The sequence below is a fragment of the Erythrolamprus reginae genome, chromosome 4, assembly GCF_031021105.1.
Source record: "Erythrolamprus reginae isolate rEryReg1 chromosome 4, rEryReg1.hap1, whole genome shotgun sequence".
Classification (NCBI taxonomy): domain Eukaryota; kingdom Metazoa; phylum Chordata; class Lepidosauria; order Squamata; family Dipsadidae; genus Erythrolamprus; species Erythrolamprus reginae.
In genome coordinates this window covers 11,458,416-11,484,108 of record NC_091953.1, presented here as the reverse complement: position 1 = coordinate 11,484,108, position 25,693 = coordinate 11,458,416, and the positions used below count along the sequence as shown (strand labels likewise).

Genomic DNA, 25,693 nt, shown 5'->3' with positions numbered 1-25,693 from the left:
ATCTATCTATCTATCTATCTATCTACCTACCTACCTACCCATCCACCTACTTATCTACTCTCTCTCTCTATCCATCCATCCATCCATCCACCCACCCATCCATCTATCCACCTACCTACTTACCATCTATCTCTCTATCTCTCTAATTATCTATCTATCTATCTATCTATCTATCTATCTATCTATCTATCTATCCATCCATCTACCTATTTATCTACTCTCTCTCTCTCTATCCATCCATCCACCCACCTACTTACCATCTATCTATCTATCTATCTATCTATCTATCTATCTATCTATCTATCCATCCACCCATCCAACTATCCATCTATCTACTTATCTACTCTGTCTCTCTCTCTCTCTCTATCCATCCATCCACCCATCAATCCACCTACCTACTTACCATCTATCTGCCTGCCTGCCTGCCTGCCTGCCTACCTATCTATCTATCTACCTACCTACCCATCCACCTACTTATCTACTCTCTCTCTCTCTATCCATCCATCCATCCACCCACCCATCCATCTATCCACCTACCTACTTACCATCTATCTCTCTATCTCTCTAATTATCTATCTATCTATCTATCTATCTATCTATCTATCTATCTATCTATCCATCCATCTACCTATTTATCTACTCTCTCTCTCTCTATCCATCCATCCACCCACCTACTTACCATCTATCTATCTATCTATCTATCTATCTATCTATCCATCCACCCATCCAACTATCCATCTATCTACTTATCTACTCTGTCTCTCTCTCTCTCTCTATCCATCCATCCACCCATCAATCCACCTACCTACTTACCATCTATCTATCTATCTATCTATCTATCTGCCTACCTGCCTGCCTGCCTGCCTGCCTGCCTGCCTGCCTGCCTACCTACCTATCTATCTATCTATCTATCTTAGACCATAATGAAGCCCTAGATTTTGTCCACATATCTGCTGACAATGCTAGTTGCATAATCCTTTTCTAGACTTACAACATTTTCAAAGTTATCAAGATCTGTAATTGCTAAGAAAGTGCGTCTTGTATTCACTTACAATTAGTCATTTGATACAGGTAGAACTCACCATTACTAATGAGTCTCCAACTGATGCATCTTCACTGATGACTGCGCTATAGACATCTTGGCTAAATCTTGGTGGGTTATCATTAACGTCAGTCACATTGATATTCACTGTTGTCACAGCACTCAGAGCTGGGCTGCCACCATCTTTAGCTTCAACGACCAGGAAAAAGTCCTTATACATTTCATAATCCAAAGCTTCAATTACAGATATGGATCCTTGGAGATAGAATAAGAATATCGTATTCATTTCTAAAGTCATAAACCTTTCTTTGAAAGCAAATATAGGCAACCTCAGTGATGGCAGAAAAACACAAAGCAAAACAATGACAATCCGGATTATCTAGTAAAGCCATTTCTGATACATTTTTCATGTTGGAAGGAGCAAAGCACGAATCTACCGCATCAATCCCAGCGGCCGATAAGGTCCCACACAGTTGGCCTTCTCCGGGTCCCGTCGACCAAACAATGTCGTTTGGCGGGCCCCAGGGGAAGAGCCTTCTCTGTGGCGGCCCCGGCCCTCTGGAATCAACTCCCCCCAGAGATTAGAACGGCCCCCACCCTCCTTGTCTTTCGCAAATTACTCAAGACCCACCTTTGTCGCCAGGCATGGGGGAGTTAGGATATTCCTTCCCCTAGCTTAGGCCATTACAAGTTATGCATGGTATGTTTGTGTGTATGTTTGGTTTTTATAATAAGGGCTTTTAGTTGTTTTATTAAATTGGATTGTTACATGTTGTTTTTTATCATTGTTGTTAGCCGCCCCGAGTCTGCGGAGAGGGGCGGCATACAAATCCAATTAATAATAATAATAATAATAATAATAATAATAATAATAATAATAAAATCAGACTGAACAAAAAGATCTGTACCAATGCGAAAGTGACTGGATTCCTTTTATTAAAATGGAGAAATATTTAAATTGGAAATCCAATTGTTACAGAAATGTAATTCCTTAGGTGTTACTGGCATTTGATCAATATCGTTTCTTTTCTTTTTTTATTGGTTATTTTTAAAAATGGTAACAAACGAGACGGACAACGTTCAACATATAAAGGCGCTACAATTGCTCCGCTACGAAAATAAGTCTTCCTAATACAGAGAAAAAGAAAACTAATTCTACGTTAGATCAATACAGAATGATAAACTTATCGGTATGATATTTCAAGTAATCAGTAACTACATTAAATTCTTAAATTCGAAATATTTTCTTACACCTATATATTTATGATTGACATGATTAATTAAAACCAATTAGAAAAGATAAATTCATTCAACATGTATCTCTGTATAATATTCAATCTAATAATGTAATATAATATATTGAGTTAATTGATATTCTATTTCCACATTTCCAATCAAGCTGAAACAGAATTTTATAAAATTTGGCAGGAAGTGTATAACTGGTGGAATACAAAAGAAGAATCTTAAAGAAGATGATCAATATTGTTTCAATGGAAGCCTAAACAAACAAGTATGAGATTCTGTGGTATCCTTGGTGCTTTCTGAACTTGGTTGTTTTCTGGCAGAAGTTTCATTACCAAACTAGATTAACATCATCATTGAATCTGTCATCTGCACCTCTATAACTGTCTGGTTTGGTGCTGCAACCCAACAGGACCGACACCGACTTCAGAGGATAATCAGAATTGCAGAAAAAACAATTGCTGCCAATCTGCCTTCCATTGAGGACCTGTATACTGCACGAGTCAAAAAGAGGGTGGGTAAAATATTTACTGACCCCTCACATCGTGGACACAAATTGTTTCAACTCCTACCCTCAAAACGTCGCTACAGAGCACTGCACACCAAGACAACTAGACACAAGAACAGTTTTTCCCCGAGCGCCATCACTCTACTAAACAAATAATTCCCTCAACACTGTCAGACTTTCTACTAAATCTGCACTTCTATTCTACTAGTTTTTCTCATCATTCCTTTCACACATTTCCTCCCATGTTGACTGTATGACTGTAACTTGTTGCTTATATCCTAAGATTTTTATTAATATTGCTTCTTCATTGCTTATTTGACCCCTATGACAATCATTAAGTGTTGTACCACACGATTCTTGACAAATGTATATTTTATTTTATGTACGTTGAGAGCATATGCACCAAGACAAATTCCTTGTGTGTCCAATCACACTTGGCCAATAAAAATTCTATTCTATTCTATTCTATTCTATTCATCAGTGTTAGTAGGATATTGGCTCTCACTTTATAGATTACGGAGAGGGGCGGCATACAAATCTAATAAATAATAATAATAATAATAATAATAATAATAACAACAACAACAACAACAACAACAAAAACAACAGCTCATTTGCCAGTGCCTTAGGTTCCCCATCACTGCCCTAGGCCCTGCCAGCGGCATTGCCTAGCTGACTGGACCTGGGGAAGGCCAACTCTGTGGGACCTAACGGGCCGCTGAGATACATGAGGCAGAAGGCAGTCCCATAAGTAATCTGGTCCCAAGCCATTTAGGGCTTTATCTCCTATCTTCATGTCAACCACTGAAGGTTGGCCTTGATTTCAAACTGTTGACTGAGAGTCTTATTTCTCCCCAACAATTTGCCATGGGAAACTTAGGTGTAATTCATTCTAACTTCAGGGGGGGAAATACTGTACAAGCATCGGCATAAAACATCCATCACTAGTAGACTGGGGACAAGATTTTTTTTAAAAAAAATGACAATAATAAATTTATCAGATATTCTACATAATTACAGGATTGCTTTGAGTCTTTAGTGCTTTCTGCTGATTTGTTGATAGGGAAGCTGTCATTCATTAATACATAATAAATACCTCATTGGTAATTAAATGTCACTACTTTTAATTGATTTACCTTCTTGTCTTCCTTTGAAATAGAGCTTTAACTATTGTTTTTGTTCCAATGCCAAGGAAACGTAATATGCTAACACCACTCCAGCTCTCTCAAATATTAAAACTTAAAGCTTTAAAAGAGCCCTTGAGTGGTATCTCTAAATCTCTACCGACTACAAAAAGAGAGAGAAAGAGAGAGAGATATTTCAGGAAGTGGTAGAAAAGAAAGGGAATAGGAAAACAAAGCAGAGCAAAGCAAACACAGAAACGCCGCACGGAATTTCGAAAGAATATTAACTCAATGAACCTTTTTCTCCTTTTCACTGGCAACAAGTGGAAAAATATAGAAGAGGCTTTTTGTTGGTATTATCCGCTTGACTTGTTGTTAGTGCTTAAAAGCCTTTGCAAAAGTACAAATGGGGTCTGAATCTAAAGGGAACGAAAGACCCAAATTATAGGTCGTCCTTGACTTACGGCGACAACTGAGTCCAAGTTTTCTGTTGCAGCCGTTAAATGAATTTTGCCCCATTTTACAACCACTGGTTGAACGAATCATTGCGGTTGTTAAAAGTTAGTAACGTGGTTGTTGAGTGAACCTGGCTTCCCCACTGACTTTGCTTGTCAGAATCTGGTCGCAAAAAGTGATTGCGTAACTCTTGACATCATCTTCTCTTAACAACGCCATCACCCCCTGCGGGGTGGAGTCTGGGCAACTGAAATGGAGCTGAGTGCTTAATGGCCAGATGCCCTTTGTGTCACCAATGCAGAGTTTTCTTTCAGCAAATATATTCATTATGTATGTATGTGTGTATATATATATCCACAATTTTATATTTATTTATTATTGAAGTTGGAGGGGACCTTGTAAGTCATCAGGTCCAACCCCCTGCTCAAGCAGGAAACCCTACATCACCTCAGCCAGACGGCAGTCCATTCGCTTCTTGAATATTATTATTATTATTATTATTATTATTATTATTATTATTATTATTATTATTATTATTTATTAGATTTGTATGCCGCCCCTCTCCGTAGACTCGGGGCGGCTCACAACAATAACAATGTAAGAACAAATCTAATAATTTAAAAAACGCTAAAAACTCCATTATTAAAAGCAAACATACACACAAACATAACATGTATAAACTGTATAGGCCAGGGGTAGATGTCTGAGTTCCCCCATGCCTGATGGCAGAGATGGGTCTTAAGAACTTTACGAAAGGCAAGGAGGGTGGGGGCAGTTGTAATCTCCAGATGGAGCTGGTTCCAGAGGGTCGGGGCCGCCACAGAGAAGGCTCTTCTCCTGGGTCCCGCCAAACGACATTGTTTAGTCGACGGGACCCGGAGAAGGTCAACTCTGTGGGACCTGACCGGTCGCTGGGATTCGTGCGGTCCCGGAGGTATTCTGGTCTGATGCCATGAAGGGCTTTATAGGTCGTAACCAACACTTTGAATTGTGACCGGAAATTGATTGGCAACCAATGCAGACTGCGGAATGTTGGTGTAACATGGGCATACCTTGGGAAGCCCATGATTGCTCTCGCAGCTGCATTCTGCACGATCTGAAGTTTCCGAACACTTTTCAAAGGTAGGCCCATGTAGAGAGCATTACAGTAGTCGAACCTCAAGGTGATGAGGGCATGAGTGACTGTGAGCAGTGAGTCCTGGTCCAGATAGGGCTGCAACTGGTGCACCAGGCGAACCTGGGCAAACGCCCCCCTCGCCACAGCTGAAAGATGTTGAGTGTTGGGGCATTCACAACCTCTACTGGCTGGCCGTTCCACTGGTTGATCATTCTCACTGTCAGAAAGTTCTTCCTTATTTTTAGGTTGAATCTCTCTATGGTCAGTTTCCATCCATTGCTCCTGGTCTGGCCCTCTGGTGCCCTGGAAAATATTGTGATCCCCTCCTCTCCGTGGCAACCCCTCAAATACAATATCTGTATATTGCTATCATGTCCCCTCTGGCCCTCCTTTTTTGTAGGCTATCCATGCCCAGTTCCTGCAACCTTGCTTCATATATTCATGTTCAGCTCTTACCAGATAGTGGGGAAAGGAAAGATTTATATTCCTTGCAAACAACTGGCTATTTGCATCCTTTTTAGAAGGTCCTTGAAACACTTGGAGGTTTATCTGTGTCCTCAGGTTCACTTGAGTGGTGCTCCTAGTTCCTCTAGTTTGCCATTTTCCCTCTGGAAATCCATTTCTGCTGCCACACCATTCAAAAGGGGGTTCACCCTCTAAGCGCTATTGCTAATTGCAAATATTTTTGGTAAGAGTCCGTTAACTGGATCCACTTTAGCAGAGGTCTTCAAAGTTGGCTACTTTAAGCCTTGTGGTTAAGTCTTAAAGTTTTCAAGTTTGAGGACCCCTGTACATAGAAACATAGAAGACTGACGGCAGAAAAAGACCTCATGGTCCATCTAGTCTGCCCTTATCTTATTTCCTCTATTTTATCTTACAATTGATATCACAAAGGTCACGTCAAGCTTATGTCAGCCATTTGGCTGAGTTAAGAAGGTGGCCAAACTGAACCTATCTTCACTATGTCAAAAAAAAGCTAAGCAGGGACAGACTTGGTTAGCACTGGAATGGGAGACAACCTGGAAATCCATGAGTTGTAGAAGCTTCAAACTATGATAATGGGAAATCATTTCTAGGTTGTTGGGGGGGTTTTTCAGAAGAAAATAGAAACATAGAAGACTGACAGCAGAAAAAGACCTCATGGTCCATCTAGTCTGCCCTTATACTATTTTTTGTATTTTATCTTAGGATGGATATATGTTTATCCCAGGCATGTTTAAATTCAGTTACTGTGGATTTACCAACCACGTCTGCTGGATGTTTGTTCCAAGGATCTACTACTCTTTCAGTAAAATAATATTTTCTCATGTTGCTTTTGATCTTTCCCCCAACTAACTTCAGATTGTGTCCCCTTGTTCTTGTGTTCACTTTACTATTAAAAACACCCTTCCCTCCTGTACTTTAGTGTTGCTTCAGTTTGAATACTGCAAAAAAACCCAGCCTTGGTGGTATCTCATGGCCAGCTGATTAGTAAGCTCGCTGGGTGTTAGATAAATGACGGGAGGATTAAATGGGTACATAGTTGGCTAGAAAATTGCACTCAAAGAGTACTCGTCAATAGTTGCTCATCATAACCAGAGAGTTAAGTGCCATGCCGAGTGGTACAAGGATCCCTCCTGGGTCCTCTCATCTTCTGTACTTTCTCTAATGATTTGGAGGAAGAGCTGCAGGGATGGCTTATCAAATATTCAGATGACAAGCAATTGGGTGAGATAGCTAAAAGCCCCAAAGAACTAATACAAGGTTAGCGAAATGGTCTGAAAAAGAACTGACTGAAGTTTAACAGAAATAGATGTGAAGTGCTTCACTTGGGTAACAGCAATCTTAACGAGTGAGGGATGACTGGTTTGGGAATGTTATTTTTTTATAGCGAAATCCAATGTAGGCTTATGCAGAGCTAAATCTACAGAGGTTCAACGGTGCTTAGGTTAGGGAAAATGAGGACTGCCGACATTAAGTTCTATATTGAATTTTACCAGGCAGAATGGAGATTAGGGGTCCTTGGTGCTTGCTGAGATTGCAAATCTTTCTTTCTTTCTTTCTCTTTATTTATTTATTTACTTACTTACTTACTTACTTACTTACTTACTTATTTATTTATTTATTGTTAAGAGTTGAAAGGGACCATGAAGGCCATCGAGTTCAACCCCCTGCCCAAGCAGGAACCCTATAGCACACCAGTCAAGTGGCAGTTCAATCTTCTCTTAAAAATGTCCAGAGTGTTGGAGTTCACAACGTCCGCTGGTAGGTTGTTCCATTGGTTGATCGCTCTGACCGTCAGGAAGTTCCTCCTTATCTCCATGTTGAATCTCTCCTTGGTCAGCTTCCAGCCGTTGTTCCTCATCCGGCCCTCTGGTGCCCTGAAGAATAAAGTGATCCCCTCCTCTCTGTGACATCCCCTCGTATACTTGCAGACTGCTATCATGCGGCAGAAGGCGGTCTCGTAGATAATCTGGTCCTATGCCATGAAGGGCTTTATAGGTTTGAAGTTTCCAAACACTCTTCAAAGGTATCCCCATGTAGAGAGCATTGCAGTAGTCGAACCTCGAGGTGATAACGGCATGAGTGACTATGAGCAAAGACTCCCTGTCCAAATAGGACCACAACTGATGCACCAGGCGATAGCATTTAGACATATACCACTTCATAGTGCCTTTAGCGCCCTCTCTTAGCGATTTACAGAATCAGTATATGACCCTCAACAATCTGGGTCCTCATTTTACCCACTTTGGAAGGATGGAAGGCTTAGTCAACTTTGTGCCGGAGGTGAGATTTGAACTGCTGAACTACAGCCAACAGTTAGCTGAAATAGCCTGCGGTGCTGCACACTAACCACTGCACCAACCCAGCTAAGTCTAAGTGTCTAAGTCTAAACCTCTTCCTTATTTTAGTAAATTTACCTGTTTTAGAATTGATCTGGAACTTCCCTTTTTCGTTACCCGATCGGATGAGGTAGGTGATCTCGGCGTTCGTACCAATGTCTTTGCTGGTCGCAAAGACAAAAAGTATCTCAGCATTTGGGAAGGTGTCCTCGGGCACTTCAACCAGGTAATCTCTCCTCTCAAAAACAGGAGGGTTGTCGTTAATGTCCAGCACGGTGATTGTCACGGTGGCAAATGAAGACAAACTTTGCACAATGCCCTGGTCGGAAGCTTTAATGGTGACATTATAGGAAGACTGAAGTTCCCGGTCCAGAGGATGTTCCAAAATGATGATGCCCGAGGACATGTCCACAGAGAAGAAACCTTCTAAAGAATCGGCCAGGGAATATACAATCTTTCTGTTCACCCCTGAAAAAGAGAAGAGGAGAGAACAGCAGTTCTTTTTAATTCTATGAAGCAGAAAAGACCAAAAGGCCAACATAGAAACATAGAAGTCTGACGGCAGAAAAAGACCTCATGGTCCATCTAGTCTGCCCTTATACTATTTTTTGTATTTTATATTAGGATGGATCTATGTTTATCCCAGGCATGTTTAAATTCAGTTACTGTGGATTTATCTACCACGTCTGCTGGAAGTTTGTTCCAAGGATCTACTACTCTTTCAGTAAAATAATATTTTCTCATGTTGCTTTTGATCTTTCCCCCAACTAACTTCAGATTGTGTCCCCTTGGTTCTTGTGTTCACTTTCCTATTAAAAACACTTCCCTCCTTAACCTTATTTAACCCTTGAACATATTGAAATGTTTCGATCATGTCCCCCCTTTTCCTTCTGTCCTCCAGACTATACAGATTGAGTTCATTAAGTCTTTCCTGATAGGTTTTATGCTTAAGACCTTCCACCATTCTTGTAGCCCGCCTTTGGACCCATTCAATTTTGTCAATATATTTTTGTAGGTGATGGCATAATAATAATAATAATAATAATTTAAATAATAATTTAAATAATAATAATAATAATAATAATAATAATAATAATAATAATATGGACAGTTGGCGGAAGAAAGCATTGCATGGACAGTTCTTGAAGAAGATTGAAGGCAAAGTGGATAAGGAAAAGACCTGGTCATGGCTTACAAGTGGAACACTCAAAAAGGAGACATAAGGACTAATACTGGCGGCGAGTAGACAACTAGGTACCACTTCGGTAGGAATTCTATAAACACGGAAGTATTTTGGGACAATGCTGGGTCTGTTGGCTAAAAAATGGACCTAAGCACTACCCCTAGAATTGGACACAACTGGATAGAGGACACCTTTACAGAATGATAAGAAACCTTACCACTCATTTTCAACGAAAGTAACTACAGAATATCTGAAAAGAGATGGATTCATAGGTCATATGTGAACTTTATTTTATTTTTATTTATTTATTTAGTCCGATACACACTGAAGAGAATAGATATTTAGTAATACTGTATAACTAAAGAAATGAATAGAAGAAAAGATATAAAAGTATAGGTGAACAAATTTGAAAGGAAGAAAAGATCAATGAGATAAGGAGAGGCAATTGGACAGGGGTCGGAAGGCACACTGGTGCACTTATGCACGCCCCTTACTGACCTCTAAGGAACCTGGAGAGGTCAATCGTGGAGAGTCTAAGGGAAAAATGTTGGGGGTTAGGGGTTGACACAATTGAGTCCGGTAATGAGTTCCACGCTTCGACAACTCGGTTGCTGAAGTCGTATTTTTTACAGTCAAGTTTGGAGCGGTTAATATTAAGTTTGAATCTGTTGCGTGCTCTTGTGTTGTTGCAATTGAAGCTGAAGTAGTCATTGACAGGTAGAACGTTGCAGCATATGATCTTGTGGGCAATACTTAGATCGTGTTTTAGGCAACGTAGTTCTAAGCTTTTTAAGAAGTGCTGGGTTATTCATCCCCCCCCCCCCCCAGGGAAATATCTACTGATTAAGACAACCAATTTCTGAACTAACTTCAGGATGATAAGAGATGTGAATGCTCAAAGTAAACTCAGGACAATCCTTTTTTACAATGTAGCAAGGGATTGCTTTCAGCCTAATTGAACACAAATGCAAAAAGTCCTGCACATTTCCATGTTGTTATTGCCTTAAACTGAACAACTAAGCAGTGGCAAAGGGAAAGAAACAAAGAACACAACAGTCTTTTAAAGTCAGCGTTCCCTTTCCTCAGAGAGGGTGCGCAACTTGGGCGTCCTCCTCGATCCACAGCTGACATTGGAACATCATCTTTCGGCTGTGGCGAGGAGGGCGTTTGCCCAGGTTCGCCTGGTGCACCAGTTGCGGCCCTATTTGGACAGGGAGTCATTGCTCACAGTCGCTCATGCCCTCATCACCTCGAGGTTCGATTACTGCAACGCTCTCTACATGGGGCTACCTTTGAAAAGTGTTCGGAAACTCCAGATCGTGCAGAACGCAGCCGCGAGAGCCATTGTGGGGCTTCCCAGATTCGCCCACCTATCTACAACACTCCGTGGCCTGCATTGGCTGCCGATCAATTTCCGGTCACAATTCAAAGTGTTGGTCATGACCTTTAAAGCCCTACATGGCATTGGACCAGAGTACCTTCGGAACCGCCTGCTACCGCACGAATCCCAGCGGCCGATAAGGTCCCATAGAGTTGGCCTTCTCCGGGTCCCGTCGACTAAACAATGTCGTCTGGCGGGCCCCAGGGGAAGAGCCTTCTCTGTGGCGGCCCCGGCCCTCTGGAATCAACTCCCCCCGGAGATTAGAACTGCTCCCACCCTCCTTGTCTTCCGTAAACTACTTAAGACCTACCTATACCGCCAGGCATGGGGGATTTATGACACCTTTCCCCCAGGCTTATTATAATTTATGTTTGGTATATATGTGCTGTTTGATTTTTAATTATGATAGGTTTTTTAGTTTTTTTTAATATTAGATTTGTGCCAGTGTAATATTGTTTTTATCGTTGTTGTGAGCCGCCCCGAGTCTTCGGAGAGGGGCGGCATACAAATCTAATAAATTATTATTATTATTATTATTTAAAGCCAACAGAAGTAGGAAGACATTTTGTTTTCGAGCCAGAACTATTTGCCTGACATCAATCACTTACAAACACAAACTACACATCCTGCTTCCAGTTATACTTCATTAATTCAAAATTGGGTGACATTACTTTAGTATAGTACTTGAAAGATAAACATTCCTTCAAGCTTCGGATGATTTCATGGCTGTCCATATATTTTAGCGGCAGTACAAAAATGATTCCCTAAATGCTTTCTTCTAGGAATTACTTTTTAACTTTCCATTTTACCTTGGAATTTCCTGGAAGCCTTTCGCTCACATGCGAATCGAGAAAATGTACCTCATAAAACATGCAAAAATACAGACAGCCATTAGATGGCAATGAAGAGAAACACCATTATCTTTATACATTGGCTGCCCTCTAGTGGTCAGACAGATTTTGCAGTGAAAAGACGGGCTATAAGAATGAACTCAATCTGTATAGTCTGGAGGACAGAAGGAAAAGGGGGGACATGATCGAAACATTTAAATATGTTAAAGGGTTAAATAAGGTTCAGGAGGGAAGTGTTTTTAATAGGAAAGTGAACACAAGAACAAGGGGACACAATCTGAAGTTAGTTGGGGGAAAGATCAAAAGCAACGTGAGAAAATATTATTTCACTGAAAGAGTAGTAGATCCTTGGAACAAACTTCCGGCAGACGTGGTTGGTAAATCCATAGTAACTGAATTTAAACATGCCTGGGATAAACATACTGTATATCCATTGTAAGATAAAATACAGGAAATAGTATAAGGGCAGACTATTTCTATGTTTCTAAAACTCAGAAGGTTAAGCCTCCTATAAACCTCTCCAACGTTTCCAGCTCAGTCAAGATCAAATACAGGGGGTGGACAAAAAAATGGAAACACTTGACTTTTTGGCATCATAATGTTTGAACATGTTCAAATCAATCAAAATTTGACATATTTTAATGTTTTTTTAAAAAAAAAACCTCTGTTATTTGATATGTTTTTTAAAACTACCTTTTTTTTTAACAGAAATTTAAGGAAATTGGTTATAACCTAGAAATGGCAGACCTCTCAGACTTTCAAAGAGGCCAAATTGTTGGCGCTCGAATGGCAGGCGCTAGTGTAACAGAAAGTGCCTGAATGTTTGGCATTTCAAGAGGTAATGTCTTAGAAGTAACGACTGCTTTTGAAAGAGAAGGGAAAACATCCTCAGCCAAGCTTAGGTCTGGTCGAAAGTCGAAGTTGTCTGAGAGGGACCGTCGGACTCTAAAGCAAATTGTTAGAGCAGATCACAAGACCACAGCTCCGAAAATCACTGCAGAGCTCAATAAACATGTACAGAACCCAGTTTCCACAAAAAACTGTTCGAAGGGAGCTTCACAAATCTGGATTCCTAATCTGCATTTTCAAGGTGTTTCCATTTTAATGTCCATCCCTTGTAGCTTCAGCCATCAAACTGGGCAATTCTTTTTCTTTTACAATGACAGAAATGTTATTGTCTAAAACCAATTAACACGAATTGGAATGTAACATACATTTATTTTCCGCTCGATATGTCAGGAGCACAATTCCTTGCTTAGAAAGGCCTGGGGAAGGATGCCCTGTTGTCTAGGCATATTCATAAAACGCAATCATAAGAACAATATATGAACACTTGTTTAAATTATATTACGAAAGATTAGATGACTCTCCAAGGAACAAGGATATATATATATATATATATATATATATATATATATATATATATATATATATATATATATAAAACAATTTTTGATTTATTCAAAGGTGATGACACGAAACCTTGAAAAAGTCATTAGGCAGAAATGGTACTTCAATTATAATTTAGAATCTACATGTCGATACACACAGGATTTATCTTCTAACATTCTGCAGTTATTAAAGGTAAGTAGTATTTAAATTATGATTTTATTATAGGCCTACTTGATTCATTGGTATTTTAAAGTCTTTGCAGATTCAAGCCATATAATGAATAGCTTGGCTATCCATCATTACTATTATTTATTCCTATTGCATGAATTACCCTGACCCCAATGTCAGGTAAGTTATTGGTGAATTACATAAAACAAAATAACACATAGCTACAATTACTATTTATAAGTGAGGATAGTTTTAAGAAATTATATATAAAATTATTTTATAGTTTTATAAAAATGTCCTTTTACAAAATTATCAATTTACAAAGATGAATAAACAAACCAGGACTTTTTTTGATTAATTGAAAATTTCCATTTCTTGATTTAGAGCCGTGGAGCAAACTACAATGAAGAATCCATACTAAAGTCAAAATTAATCCATAAGGATCCATATGAAATCAGCTTGTCTTAAATCCATTAAGGGAAACCTTTACCTTTGTTTATAGAGTCCCACCACTTTAAATCAGGAATCATGACTTCTTCAGTTAGTGATAGATGCCCAACTAGCCTAATTGGCTAATATGAGTAATTCCTAATTCTCTAAGACTTGGTTATAATCAATCAAATTCAGTGCTCTAAACCATGGGGCACCAACCTTTTGAACCTCAGGACCATTAAATTCATAATTTTAAATCCCACGGACCATTAATATGATTTTTTTTAAAATAAATAGTATTTAGTGCAATATAGAAAATGCAAATAATTTTTCTGCGGACCACCACAATTTTCTTATGGACCAATAGTGGTCTAAATGGAGCCCAAAAGCCTATTGTCAAGAAGAAGAAGAAGAAGGAGGAGGAGGAGGAGGAGAAGAAGAAGAAGAAGAGGAGGAAGAGGAGGAAGAAGGAGAAGGAAAGAAGAAGAAGAAGGGGAGAAGAAGAGGAGGAGGTGAAGGAGGAGGTGTTAACTGTTATTTTCCAAAGCACCAGAAGACAACACAAGAAACAATGGATAGAAACTAAAGAGATAGATTGGATTGATTGAAATGATTATACAAGTTTGAATGAATATTTTGAAGTCAAATGCATCAGTTTTGGACTTCTGTTAACAGTGGGACTAAAACAACCCCCCACGAATTCTTCAATTACTAATAGATTCCCAACTATAAACTATATCATGTTATTCTGGACCTGATAGGCTTGAAAACACTCTTGGATCAAGCAGAACACAGAATTGCGTAGACAGTAACTGCGGAATCTCTTCTGTAGAGATTCCCAGTCGTCTAGGTCAGTGTTTTTCAACCAGTGTGCCGCGGCACACTAGTGTGCCGTGAGACATGGTCAGGTGTGCCGCAAAGCTCAGAAAGAGAAAGAAAGCAAGAGAGAGAGAAAGAAAGAGAAAGAAAGCAAGAGAGAGAGAGAAAGAAAGCAAAAGAGAGAAAGAGCAAGTGAGAGAGAAAGAGAACAAGAGAGAGAGACAGAGAACAAGAGAAAGAAAGCAAGAGAGAGAGAAAGAGAGAGAAAGAAAACAAGAGAGAGAGAAAGAGAGGGAGGGAAGGAGAGAGAGAGAAAGACATAGAGGGAGGGAGGGAGGTAGAGAAAGAGCAAAAGAGAGAGGAAGGAAGAGAAAGAAAGAGAGATGGAGAGAGAGAAAGAAAGAAAAAGGAAGGAAGGGAGAGAAAGAGGGAAATAGAGCAAAAGGGAGGAAGAGAGAGAGAGAGAATTTTTTTCCAAACTTTTTTTTGCCCCCACCCCGCTCAATGTGCCCCAGGGTTTCGTAAATGTAAAAAATGTGCTGCGGCTGAAAAAAGGTTGAAAATCACTGATCTAGGTCATGATTGTCCCAAAGATGCTTTTTCAGGAGGCAACTGGACTTTCTTGTTTGTTTGTTTTCCTTTTGAAGACATTTCGTTCCTCCTCTAAGAAGCTTCTTCAGTTCTGAAAGGATAGATTCCCCACTGACAATACTGTCAGAACTGATGAAGCTTCTTGGAAAGGTCTGCAAAAGGAAAACAAAAACACAAGAAAGTCCAGTTGCCTCCTGAAAAAAGCACCTGTGGTACTGCCCCGCTCTTCATTCCGCTCCCATTGTCTACCCACGAAAATACACCTTTAAAGCAGGCATCACTGTGTGAATGGCGTGCTCGCGAAAGATGACCACGCATGAAGAGGGAGTTGCATGTCTTCAGTACGGAAGGATTTATAGCTCTATTAACAGACTGCTGAATCAAGAGATCTTTCTTTTAATATTCACATATCAATACTGTCATGTTTTATTACCGGCATCCTGTGTTTGCATTTGACCTTAATAGCTAACTGCAAGTCAAAAGTTTAGAAAATGAAACCTGGGCTATTCATCATTAACTATAAAATCCGAGGGCTCTTTGTTTCTCTTTCTCATTGCTCTGCTCTCTTATTTCTAACATTAAGTAGTGACAAAAGGAAAGAATATATATACATCTTCTATTTTTGTTCAAATTGTGATTTTGATTCTGCATTTTAAAATTCAAATGCGAAATGCGAATTCCAACATTTTTAAGCAGCACTTTCTTCCCGGTATGAACAGTCTGGGGTTCCCACATTTTGTTTTGAAACATCCAAAGATAGATAAGATTGCAAGACTGAATCCTATTTTTAATTTAGAAAAGTTTGCGAATCCTGTAGCAAATCTAATGGCAATGAACATTGACATCCCACAATGATGGGATGTACTTAGAGAGGAGCAGCATATAAATCCAATAAACCAACCAACCAACCAACCAACCAACCAATCACCAATCAATAACTAAAACATACAAGTATACTTAGAAACATAAAAAGAGCACAAGATCAAACAACTTAATATGTTACAGTTCTGTTTTCAATGATTTTTCCTTTTTCTTAGACATTAATTTAATTCTTTTTTCTTTTCAATCCAACTACGGTATATAGTTTTCCCCAAACTGTGTAATAGTCTTTATTTTGTTTATTCAGTAATTCATATGTTAATTTGGTTAATTTGGCACAATCTAGCATTTTCCTAATCACCATTTCTTCATTTGGTATGCAGTGATACCTTGTCTTACGAACTTAATTGGTTCCGGGACAAGGTTCGTAAGGTGAAAAGTTTGTAAGACGAAACAATGTTTCCCATAATGGAAAAACAATTAATGCATGCAAGCCCAAAATTCAACCCTTTTGCCAGCCGAAGTGCCCGTTTTTGTGCTGCTGGGGTTCCCCTGAGGCTCCCCTCCATGGGAAACCCCACCTCTGGACTTCCATGTTTTTGCGATTCTGCAGGGGAATCCCAGCAGGGGAATCCCAGCAGTGCAAAAACGGGCACTTTACTGACAACGGAAGTCCGGAGGTGGGGTTTCCCAGCGAGGGGAGCCTCAGCGAAATCCCAGCATCGCAAAAACACGGAAGTCCGGAGGTGGGATTTAGACTATACACAGTTGACCTCTCCAGATTCCTAAGAGGTCAGTAAGGGGCGTACATAAGTGCACTAGAGTGCCTTCCGTCCCCTGTCCTATAGTCTCTCCTGTATCTCATATATCTTCTCTACTATATCCTCTATAACCTTCATTGTGTATTATTGTGTATTGGACAAAATAAATAAAAAAATAAAATAAAAAAATCCTGGTCATTGGCCCAAAGCCACCCAACCAGATTTCATGTTTAAAGCAGAACTAGAACTCAGAGTTTCCTGGGGATTGGCTCAAAATCACCAAGTTGGCTTTCACATGTTTAAGGTGGGACTAGAACTCATAGTTACCTGGTTTCTAGTCTCATGACTTCACCACTAGACTTAACTAAGACACTGTTTAGCCAACAAATGTGAGCTTTGGGTTTGGGGACCAAATCCAGACGTGAGAACTTCAGTTACTTGTGCTATTTCTGAGTTTTACAATTGGTGTTCAAAGTTAATGCATACATTAAAAGAAAAATAAAGGCTGCCCCTTACCAAGTTCTACTTACGCACTTCTAATTGGTGTTCCTTTTAGTGTCCTGTACTCACCTACATCAGGATCGTTGGCTTGAACTCTTGTCAACAAGGCCTTGGTGGCGGTGTTCTCATAGACACAGGCAGTGTAGTGGTCAGAGGAAAACAGTGGAGGATTATCATTGACATCTTCCAATATTAGATGGAGTTTTGATTGACAGAACTTCCCTCCCCCATCAGTTGCCTGGGCGATCAGATGGTAGACAGGGGTCTTTTCACGGTCTAATGGAGCTAAGGTTTTGAGCTCCCCTAAAACAATTTCAAGGGATAAAGAAAAAGGAAAACAGGGAAAAGTAAGTGGACTGTCATGACAATACAGTAGTACCTCTAGATACGAGCTGCTCCACATGCGAGTATTCCAAGATACGAGCCACGAGGGGAGAGAAATTTCTTTTCGAGACCCGAGCTCAAATTCGGGATACGAGCCGAGCGTCCACTAGGTGGCGCAAGAATCCTTGCTTCTGGTTATCTCGGAGGGGAAAAACAAAGTCTAAAGCCATTTGTTCCAGATACGAGTTGTTTGACATACAAGCTCCCTTCTGGAACGAATTAAACTCGTATCTAGAGGTACTACTGCTATCATTATTTTATCACTAATACTACTATTTTGTTTTTGCAAAGTAATTGGTAAATATTATAATATTACAAATTGTCCTAAAAATGCGAATTCCAGATGTAGTTTTAGAAGAAGAAACGATAAACATCATGATCTCTGGAGCTTTTCAAAATTATACTAAGCTTTCGTTATCCTCTGTTAACATCGTCAGAGTGTAAAATCACCATTGGAGAGATGCTTGCTTTTATAATATGTAGTGTAAAATTGGAGGTGGTGTGCCTTTAAGAGCTGCATGCAATGAAATTTCATTTTCAAGGTCTGCCAACTATTGTATATTCAAAGAGACAATAAAGTTATTCTATTCTGTTCTATTCTATTTTCTCTTACTGTTCCTGTTTCCGTTTTCTATTCTATTCTATTCCTCTTCCTGTTCCTGTGTTCTGTTCTATTCTATTCTATTCTATTCTGTAATATGGTAAATGATTTAGCTTTACTAGATAAATGGTCAAAGCAATGGAAACTGCAGTTTAATGTTTCCAAATGTACAATAATGCACTTGGGGAAAAGGAATCCTCAATCTGAGTATTGCATTGGCAGTTCTGAGTTAGCAAAAACTTAAGAAGAGAAGGATTTAGGGGTAGTGATTTCTGACAGTCTCAAAATGGGTGAGCGGTGTGGTCGGGCAGTAGGAAAAGCAAGTAGGATGCTTGGCTGCATAGCTAGAGGTATAACAAGCAGGAAGAGGGAGATTGTGATCCCCTTATATAGAGCGCTGGTGAGACCACATTTGGAATACTGTGTTCAGTTCTGGAGACCTCACCTACAAAAAGATATTGACAAAATTGAACGGGTCCAAAGACGGTCTACAAGAATGGTGGAAGGTCTGAAGCATAAAACGTATCAGGAAAGACTTAATGAACTCAATCTGTATAGTCTGGAGGACAGAAGGAAAAGGGGGGGACATGATCGAAACATTTAAATATGTTAAAGGGTTAAATAAGGTTCAGGAGGGAAGTGTTTTTAATAGGAAAGTGAACACAAGAACAAGGGGACACAATCTGAGGTTAGTTGGGGGAAAGATCAAAAGCAACGTGAGAAAATATTATTTCACTGAAAGAGTAGTAGATCCTTGGAACAAACTTCCAGCAGACGTGGTTGGTAAATCCACAGTAACTGAATTTAAACATGCCTGGGATAAACATATATCCATTGTAAGATAAAATACACAAAGAGGATAATCAGAACTGCAGAAAAAGCAATTGCTGCCAACCTGCCTTCCATTGAGGACCTGTAGACTGCATGAGTCAAAAAGAGGGCGGGGAAAATATTTACTGATCCCTCACATCCTGGACACAAACTGTTTCAACTCCTACCCTCAAAACGTCGCTACAGAGCACTGCACACCAAGACAACTAGACACAAGAACAGTTTTTTCCCGAACGCCATCACTCTACTAAACAAATAATTCCCTCAACACTGTCAGACTTTCTACTAAATCTGCAGTTCTATTCTACTAGTTTTTCTCATCATTCCTATCACCCATTTCCTCCCATGTTGACTGCATGACTGTAACTTGTTGCTTATATCCTAAGATTTTTATTAACATTGCTTCTTCATTGCTTATTTGACCCCTATGACAATCATTAAGTGTCGTACCACATGATTCTTGACAAATGTATATTTTATTTTATGTACGCTGAGAGCATATGCACCAAGACAAATTCCTTGTGCGTCCAATCACACTTGGCCAATAAAATTCTATTCTATTCTATTCTAAATCCTGCATTGAGCAAGGGGTTGGACCTGATGACCATGGAGATCCCTTCCAACTCTATGATTCTATGAAGTCTATCCTGCATTTAATACCTAGTCCACTCTCCACTGACCATTTACAATACTATTATTTTTAAGGGTTTCCATCTTTTTTTTAATACAATAAGGTAAATGTTCATAGACCCTTGATGTTCTTCCCCAAAATGATGTCTCCCTTACAGAACTCCCTGGATCTCTAAATGCCAAGTTACATGGACCAACCTTACACCTAATTTTAATTTTAATATTAATATAATCCAATATTAACCGCTCCAAACTTGACTGTAAAAAATATGACTTCAGTAACCGAGTTGTCGAAGCGTGGAACTCATTACCGGACTCCATAGTGTCATCCCCAAACCCCCAACACTTTACCCTTAGATTATCTATGGTTGACCTATCCAGATTCCTAAGAGGTCAGTAAGGGGCGAGTACAAGTGCACTAGAGTGCCTTCTGTCCCCTGTCCTATTGCTCTCCTATATCTCCTATACCTTTCTTCTATTCCTATATCTCTTATTCTATTCTTTCATTGATATGTTCTATTACTATATCTTCTTTTCTATTCTTTGTTAGATATATTTTACTATGAGTATCTCCTCTATAACCTTCACCATGTATTTTACTATGTGTATATAGATATATACCCACTAAAACCCTCATTGTGCATTGGACAAAATAAATAAATAAAATAAAATAATAATAAAATCTGCACATTTCTATCACTGGCCTAACAAGCTGCTGCTGCTAAATGTCTCCCTTTTCACTGCAACCTTTCCTCGTATCTCCTCCCAATCTGTTTTAAAAAATGCATAGCAATGATAAGCAGCTTGGGATGGAGGAAAGTGTATTGCAAGAGAGGAACTGAAGTATCAGGAGGCGGAAAGCTGCTGAAGAGATTATAGTGGAAGATTAGACACTCAAGGCAACACTTGGCCACTTCATCATTAAATAAGTGCCAAGGTGCTAGTCTCCTGCTAGAAAAAATTTCTCCTTTCCTTTCAAGGCAACGGTTGCAAGCTATATTTCTTCCATTAAACTGAAAGAGACCTCATAGAGGGGAAAGTGCATTTTTAATGCATGGATCTAATGGGTAGGCATACAGAGCTTTAAGTTTGGAAGTAACACACGGGCTTCACTCAGGAAGAAGAATAATCATAGATAACAGTTAGTCATGCATAGAATAGGATACAATAGAATAGAATAGAATTCTTTATGAGCCAAGTGTGATTGGATACACAAGGAATTTGTCATTGGTGCATATGCTCTCAATGTACATAAAAGAAAAAGATTAATTTGTCAAGAATCATGAGGTGCAACACTTAATGATTGTCATAGGGGTCAAATAAGCAATGAAGAAACAATCAATATTAATAAAATCGTAAGGATGCAAGCAACAAGTTACTCTTTCAGTAAAATAATATTTTCTCATGTTGCTTTTGAGCATTCCCCCAACTAACTTCAGATTGTGTCCCCTTGTTCTTGTGTTCACTTTCCTATTAAGAACACTTCCCTCCTGAATCTTATTTAACCCTTTGACATATTTACCGGTAAATGTTTCGATCCTGTCCCCCCTTTTCCTTCTGTCCTCCAGACTATACAGATTGAGTTCATTAAGTCTTTCTTGATACGTTTTATGCTTAAGACCTTCCACCATTCTTGTAGCCCGTCTTTGGACCCGTTCAAAGTGTGCCTAATCACATTTGGCCATGAATGCAGTGAATTTTTCCAATTCCTCCATTCCATTCCATTCCATTCCTAAATAGTTTGAGGGGTGAGGTGAGAGGTTTCAAACTATTTTCCATAGCTCAGAAGGCAAGGCAAAAGCAATGGGTGTAAACTAAAAAAGGAAAGAAGCAATCTAGAACTAAGGAGAAATTTCCCGACAGTGCAAGCAATCAACCAGTGGAACGGGTTGTCTTCAGATGTTATGGGTGCTCCATCACTGGAAGCTTTCAAAATGAGATTGCACAGATATTTCACCAGAAGAGCCCTTCACTCATCCACTCGAAAAAGAATACCCTACGATCATACAGGAAATAGTATAAGGGCAGACTAGATGGATCATGAGGTCTTTTTCTGCCGTCAGTCTTCTATGTTTCATGTTTCTATGGGGAGAGAAGGGGTGTGGGCATGTGCACGCATGCTAGCACACCCACACACCTCCCTTTTGGCACATGAATCAAAAAAGATTCACCCTCACTGGTATAAGGTCTCCTGCTTGAGCAGGGGGGTTAGACTGTGTTGTGCTTCCGTCTGAGGCCCCTCAGGGAACGGCTGACCCTCTGCCGGCTCTCTGCTCAGAGGGGGAGGATGAGGAACAGGGAACGGCTGACCCTCTGCCGGCTCTCTGCTCAGGGGGGGAGGATGAGGAACAGGAGGGAGAGGAGGAGGAGGTTCAGGCAGACGAGGAGGAGGAATCTCAGCCCGAGGGGGAGCTCTCCCCAGCAAGCAGCCTGGATTCTTTAGATGACCAGGCACAAGGAATAATAGATTTCCGGCAGAGAAGGGCAACCCAACGAAGGGGACAATTAGCCAAGTACTTCAAGCACTGAATGGGCAACAGCTGGGTTTGGGTGTGGTGCTCTCCGGAAAGGCTAAAAAGGCAGACCCACCCTTCCTGGTTTGTGGAGAATTATCTTTGGGAGTCGTGAGACCTGGCTGTGATCTTTGGCGTCTTGGAATTCTGGCTTGTGACTGTGAATACTGAAACCTTGAGGGGAAAAGGTGGGTGTGCCAGCAAGAGGTCTGCTGTGAAGGCTCATAGCCTGCCTGTGGGGAAGAACAGGTTTTCCTCTGTGTTTATTTTCAAATTATAAAGTGCTTTTGTTTCTACCAGCCTGTCTGGCTGCTTTTTCCAGTTGGTGCTGAAGTCTGGGGGCACCCAGACAGAACAGACTGGATGGCCTTCAAGTTCCCTTCCAACTCTGCTGTTCTATGTTCTGTTCTGTTGGACAAATGCTGGTCTCCTCTGTAAGATCTATTTTTAGAACTACCAGGCAACTTCTAAATAAGTAAAATGTTGGAAGCAGCCAGCATATTTTGGCAGCAGTGTGAAGGAGGTACCTAGGGGCTGAGGGAGAGAAGTCGGCGAGCTTCCCAAGTAGCTGTAATTTCAGCAGTAATCAAACAGAGAAATCATCCATGCAGAAATTTATCATCGTCTTACCATTTTCAGGATCCAAAATAAACTTGCCGCTTCCTGAGCCATATAAAGAATACAGAATTTCGCCGTTGGAACCAATGTCTACATCTTGTGCTCCCATTTTAAGGATGATTTTGTTGGGAGGGATGTCCTCGGGAAATATTGCCATATATGTAACCTTAAAATGAATAAATAAAAAAAGAGAACAGTTATTCCAACTTAGACAAACGACAGTCAATTTTAAAAATACCAACGTTCTTGATTTACCATGTTGGCTAGGGCAGTGTTTCCCAACCTGGGCAACTTGAAGATATTTATTTATTTATTTATTTATTAAATTTGTATGCCGCCCCTCTCCATAGACTCGGGGCGGCTCACAACACAATAAAACAATTTATAATAAATCTAATAATTTAAAAAACATTTTAAAAACCCCATTATTAAGCAGGCATACATACAAAGATACCATACATAAATCGTATAGGCCCAGGGGAGATATCTCAATTCCCCCATGTGGGTTTTAAGGAGTTTACGAAAGGCAAGGAGGGTGGGGGCAGTTCTAATCTCCGGGGGGAGCTGGTTCCAGAGGGTCGGGGCCGCCACAGAGAAGGCTCTTCCCCTGGGACCCACCAGATGACATTGTTTAGTCGACGGGACCCAGAGAAGGCCAACTCTGTGGGACCTCATCGGTCACTGGGTTTCGTGTGGCAGAAGGCGGTCCCAGAGATATTCTGGTCCGATGCCATGAAGGGCTTTGTAGGTCATAACCAACACTTTGAATTGTGACCGGAAATTGATCGGCAACCAATGCAGACTGCGGAGTGTTGGTATAACATGGACATACCTGGGGAAGCCCATGATTGCTCTTGCAGCTGCATTCTGCACGATCTGAAGTTTCCGAACACTTTTCAAAGGTAGCCCCATGTAGAGAGCGTTACAGTAGTCGAGCCTCGAGGTGATGAGGGCATGAGTGACTGTGAGCAATGAGTCCCGGTCCAGATAGGGCCGCAACTGGTGCACCAGGCAAACCTGGGCAAACGTCCCCCTAGCCACAGCTAAAAGATGGTTCTCTAATGTGAGCTGTGGATCGAGGAGGACGCCCAAGTTGCGGACCCTCTCAGAGGGGGTCAATAATTCCCCCCCCCCAGGGTTATAGACGGACAGATGGAATTGTCCTTGGGAGGCAGAACCCACAGCCACTCCATCTTATCCGGGTTGAGTTTGAGTCTGTTGACACCCATCCAGACCCTAACAGCCTCCAGGCACCGGCACATCCCTTCCACTGCTTCATTGACTGGACATGGGGTTTGGACTTCAACTCCCAGAATTCTGGGAGTTGAAGTCCAGATATCTTCCCGTTGCCCAGGTTGGGAAACACTGGGCTAGGGTATGGTGAAATATTAATAACAACTTTTTCTAAAAAATGAGTAACCTTTACGAAAGAATAAATAACCATGGTGTCCAGGGGGAAAGCATTTTGAAATTCCCTGATATTTCCCTGTAACTTGCGATCTAGTTAAAGTGCAGTTGTAGATGATGTCATACCAAATGGCTAAGCCATGGAGAAATATCAGTAGCTGAGGAAGCAAGTTGTTGCCACAGTTATGCTCATTTTTGCTTGACTCTGCCAGACAGCATGATTCATTTTTTTAAACATGATTTTCCCATGACTTTTAAACATTTTAATATAGTTAAACATTTTAATACAGTTTGTTTTTTACCCCTGATTTATTCCATTTTGTTCATGAATTTAAATGTTTCATGAGGTCTTTTTCAGCTGTCAATCTTCTGTGTTTCTATGTTTCTTCTAATGGTGCTCAAAATAATTTCTTCAGTTTTATCTCTCTGTTTATCTGATTTAATCTTAATTTCCATCCGTTGAAAAAGTTGCCAACTCACCTGATCGCAGACAGGGCTGTTGTCATTAACATCGGTGACGGTCACTTCCACCGCACTCTGGGTTACAAACAGTCCATCGGTGGCTGTAATATTCAGCAGGTAGACATCCTGCTCTTCTCGGTCCAGAGGTCTCTTGACATACACCTTCCATTCATTCTGAACCAGGCCAAGAGCAAACTTCCCTTTGGGGTTTCCTCCTGTGGGGAAAGAAAAGAAGGAAAGAAGAAAGCATTGCTGCAGGCAGGATATTGAGAGGTCCTAATAGTTTCTCACAATGACCCCTGCTCAAGCCACAGAATTAACACTGGTCCTTGTTAGTTCTGTGATCTGTCATGAATTGAGGGAACTGTTACAGAGAATAGAGAAAAAGAAGAAGGAGAAGAGGAGGAGGAGGAAGAGAAGAAGAAGGTGAAGGAGGAGGAAGAAGAAAGAGAAGAAGAAAGAGAAGAAGAAGGAGGAGGAGAAGGAAGAAGATAGAGAAGAAGGAGAAGAAGGAGGAGGAGGAGAAGAAGAAGAAAAAGAAAGAAGAAGGAGGAGGAGGAAGAAGATGCAGAAGAAGGAGAAGAAGAAGAAGAAGAAAGAGGAGAAAAAGGAGGAGGAGGTGGAGTTGGCCCATTGGCTCATTTTTCACCATGCACAGGTTCTGGAGGCTTTCCTGAAGCCTGAAGATGATGACAAACAGGCCAATGGGCCTCCTAGAAGTCCAGAGGCTTCAGTTTGGCCTGCACATATGCGTGGGAGGGGGGAGGGAGGGCGTAGTGTGTGTGTGTGTTTTGCGTGTGCATGTGTATGGGGGAGAGCATTGCATTATGGGAGTGGGCACATGTACCCGAGCAAAAAAGGGTTCGCTATCACTGAGCTAGGACTTACAGGGGTGGACAAAAAAATGGAAACACTTGACTTTTTGGCATCATCATGTTTGAACATGTTCAAATCAATCAAAACTTGACATATTTTAATGTTTGTTTGTTTTTTAATTCTGTTATTTGATATGTTTTTTTAAACTCTTTTTTTTAAAAA

General features: G+C 40.5%; 1 protein-coding gene across 3 annotated transcripts in view; it reads right to left on the bottom strand.

Annotated features, from left to right (window-relative positions):
• The window catches only part of FAT3 (FAT atypical cadherin 3), a 699,023-nt gene that overhangs the window by 99,633 nt on the left and 573,697 nt on the right, over window positions 1-25,693 (bottom strand). For all 3 annotated transcript variants that reach the window (XM_070749626.1, XM_070749624.1, XM_070749625.1), the window contains 5 exons: window positions 24,674-24,870; window positions 22,799-22,952; window positions 17,279-17,512; window positions 8,390-8,779; window positions 1,083-1,297 (listed from right to left, as the gene is read on the bottom strand). In XM_070749626.1, the coding sequence (XP_070605727.1) occupies window positions 1,083-1,297; window positions 8,390-8,779; window positions 17,279-17,512; window positions 22,799-22,952; window positions 24,674-24,870 (1,190 nt within the window). The remainder of the gene's footprint in view (window positions 1-1,082; window positions 1,298-8,389; window positions 8,780-17,278; window positions 17,513-22,798; window positions 22,953-24,673; window positions 24,871-25,693) is intronic.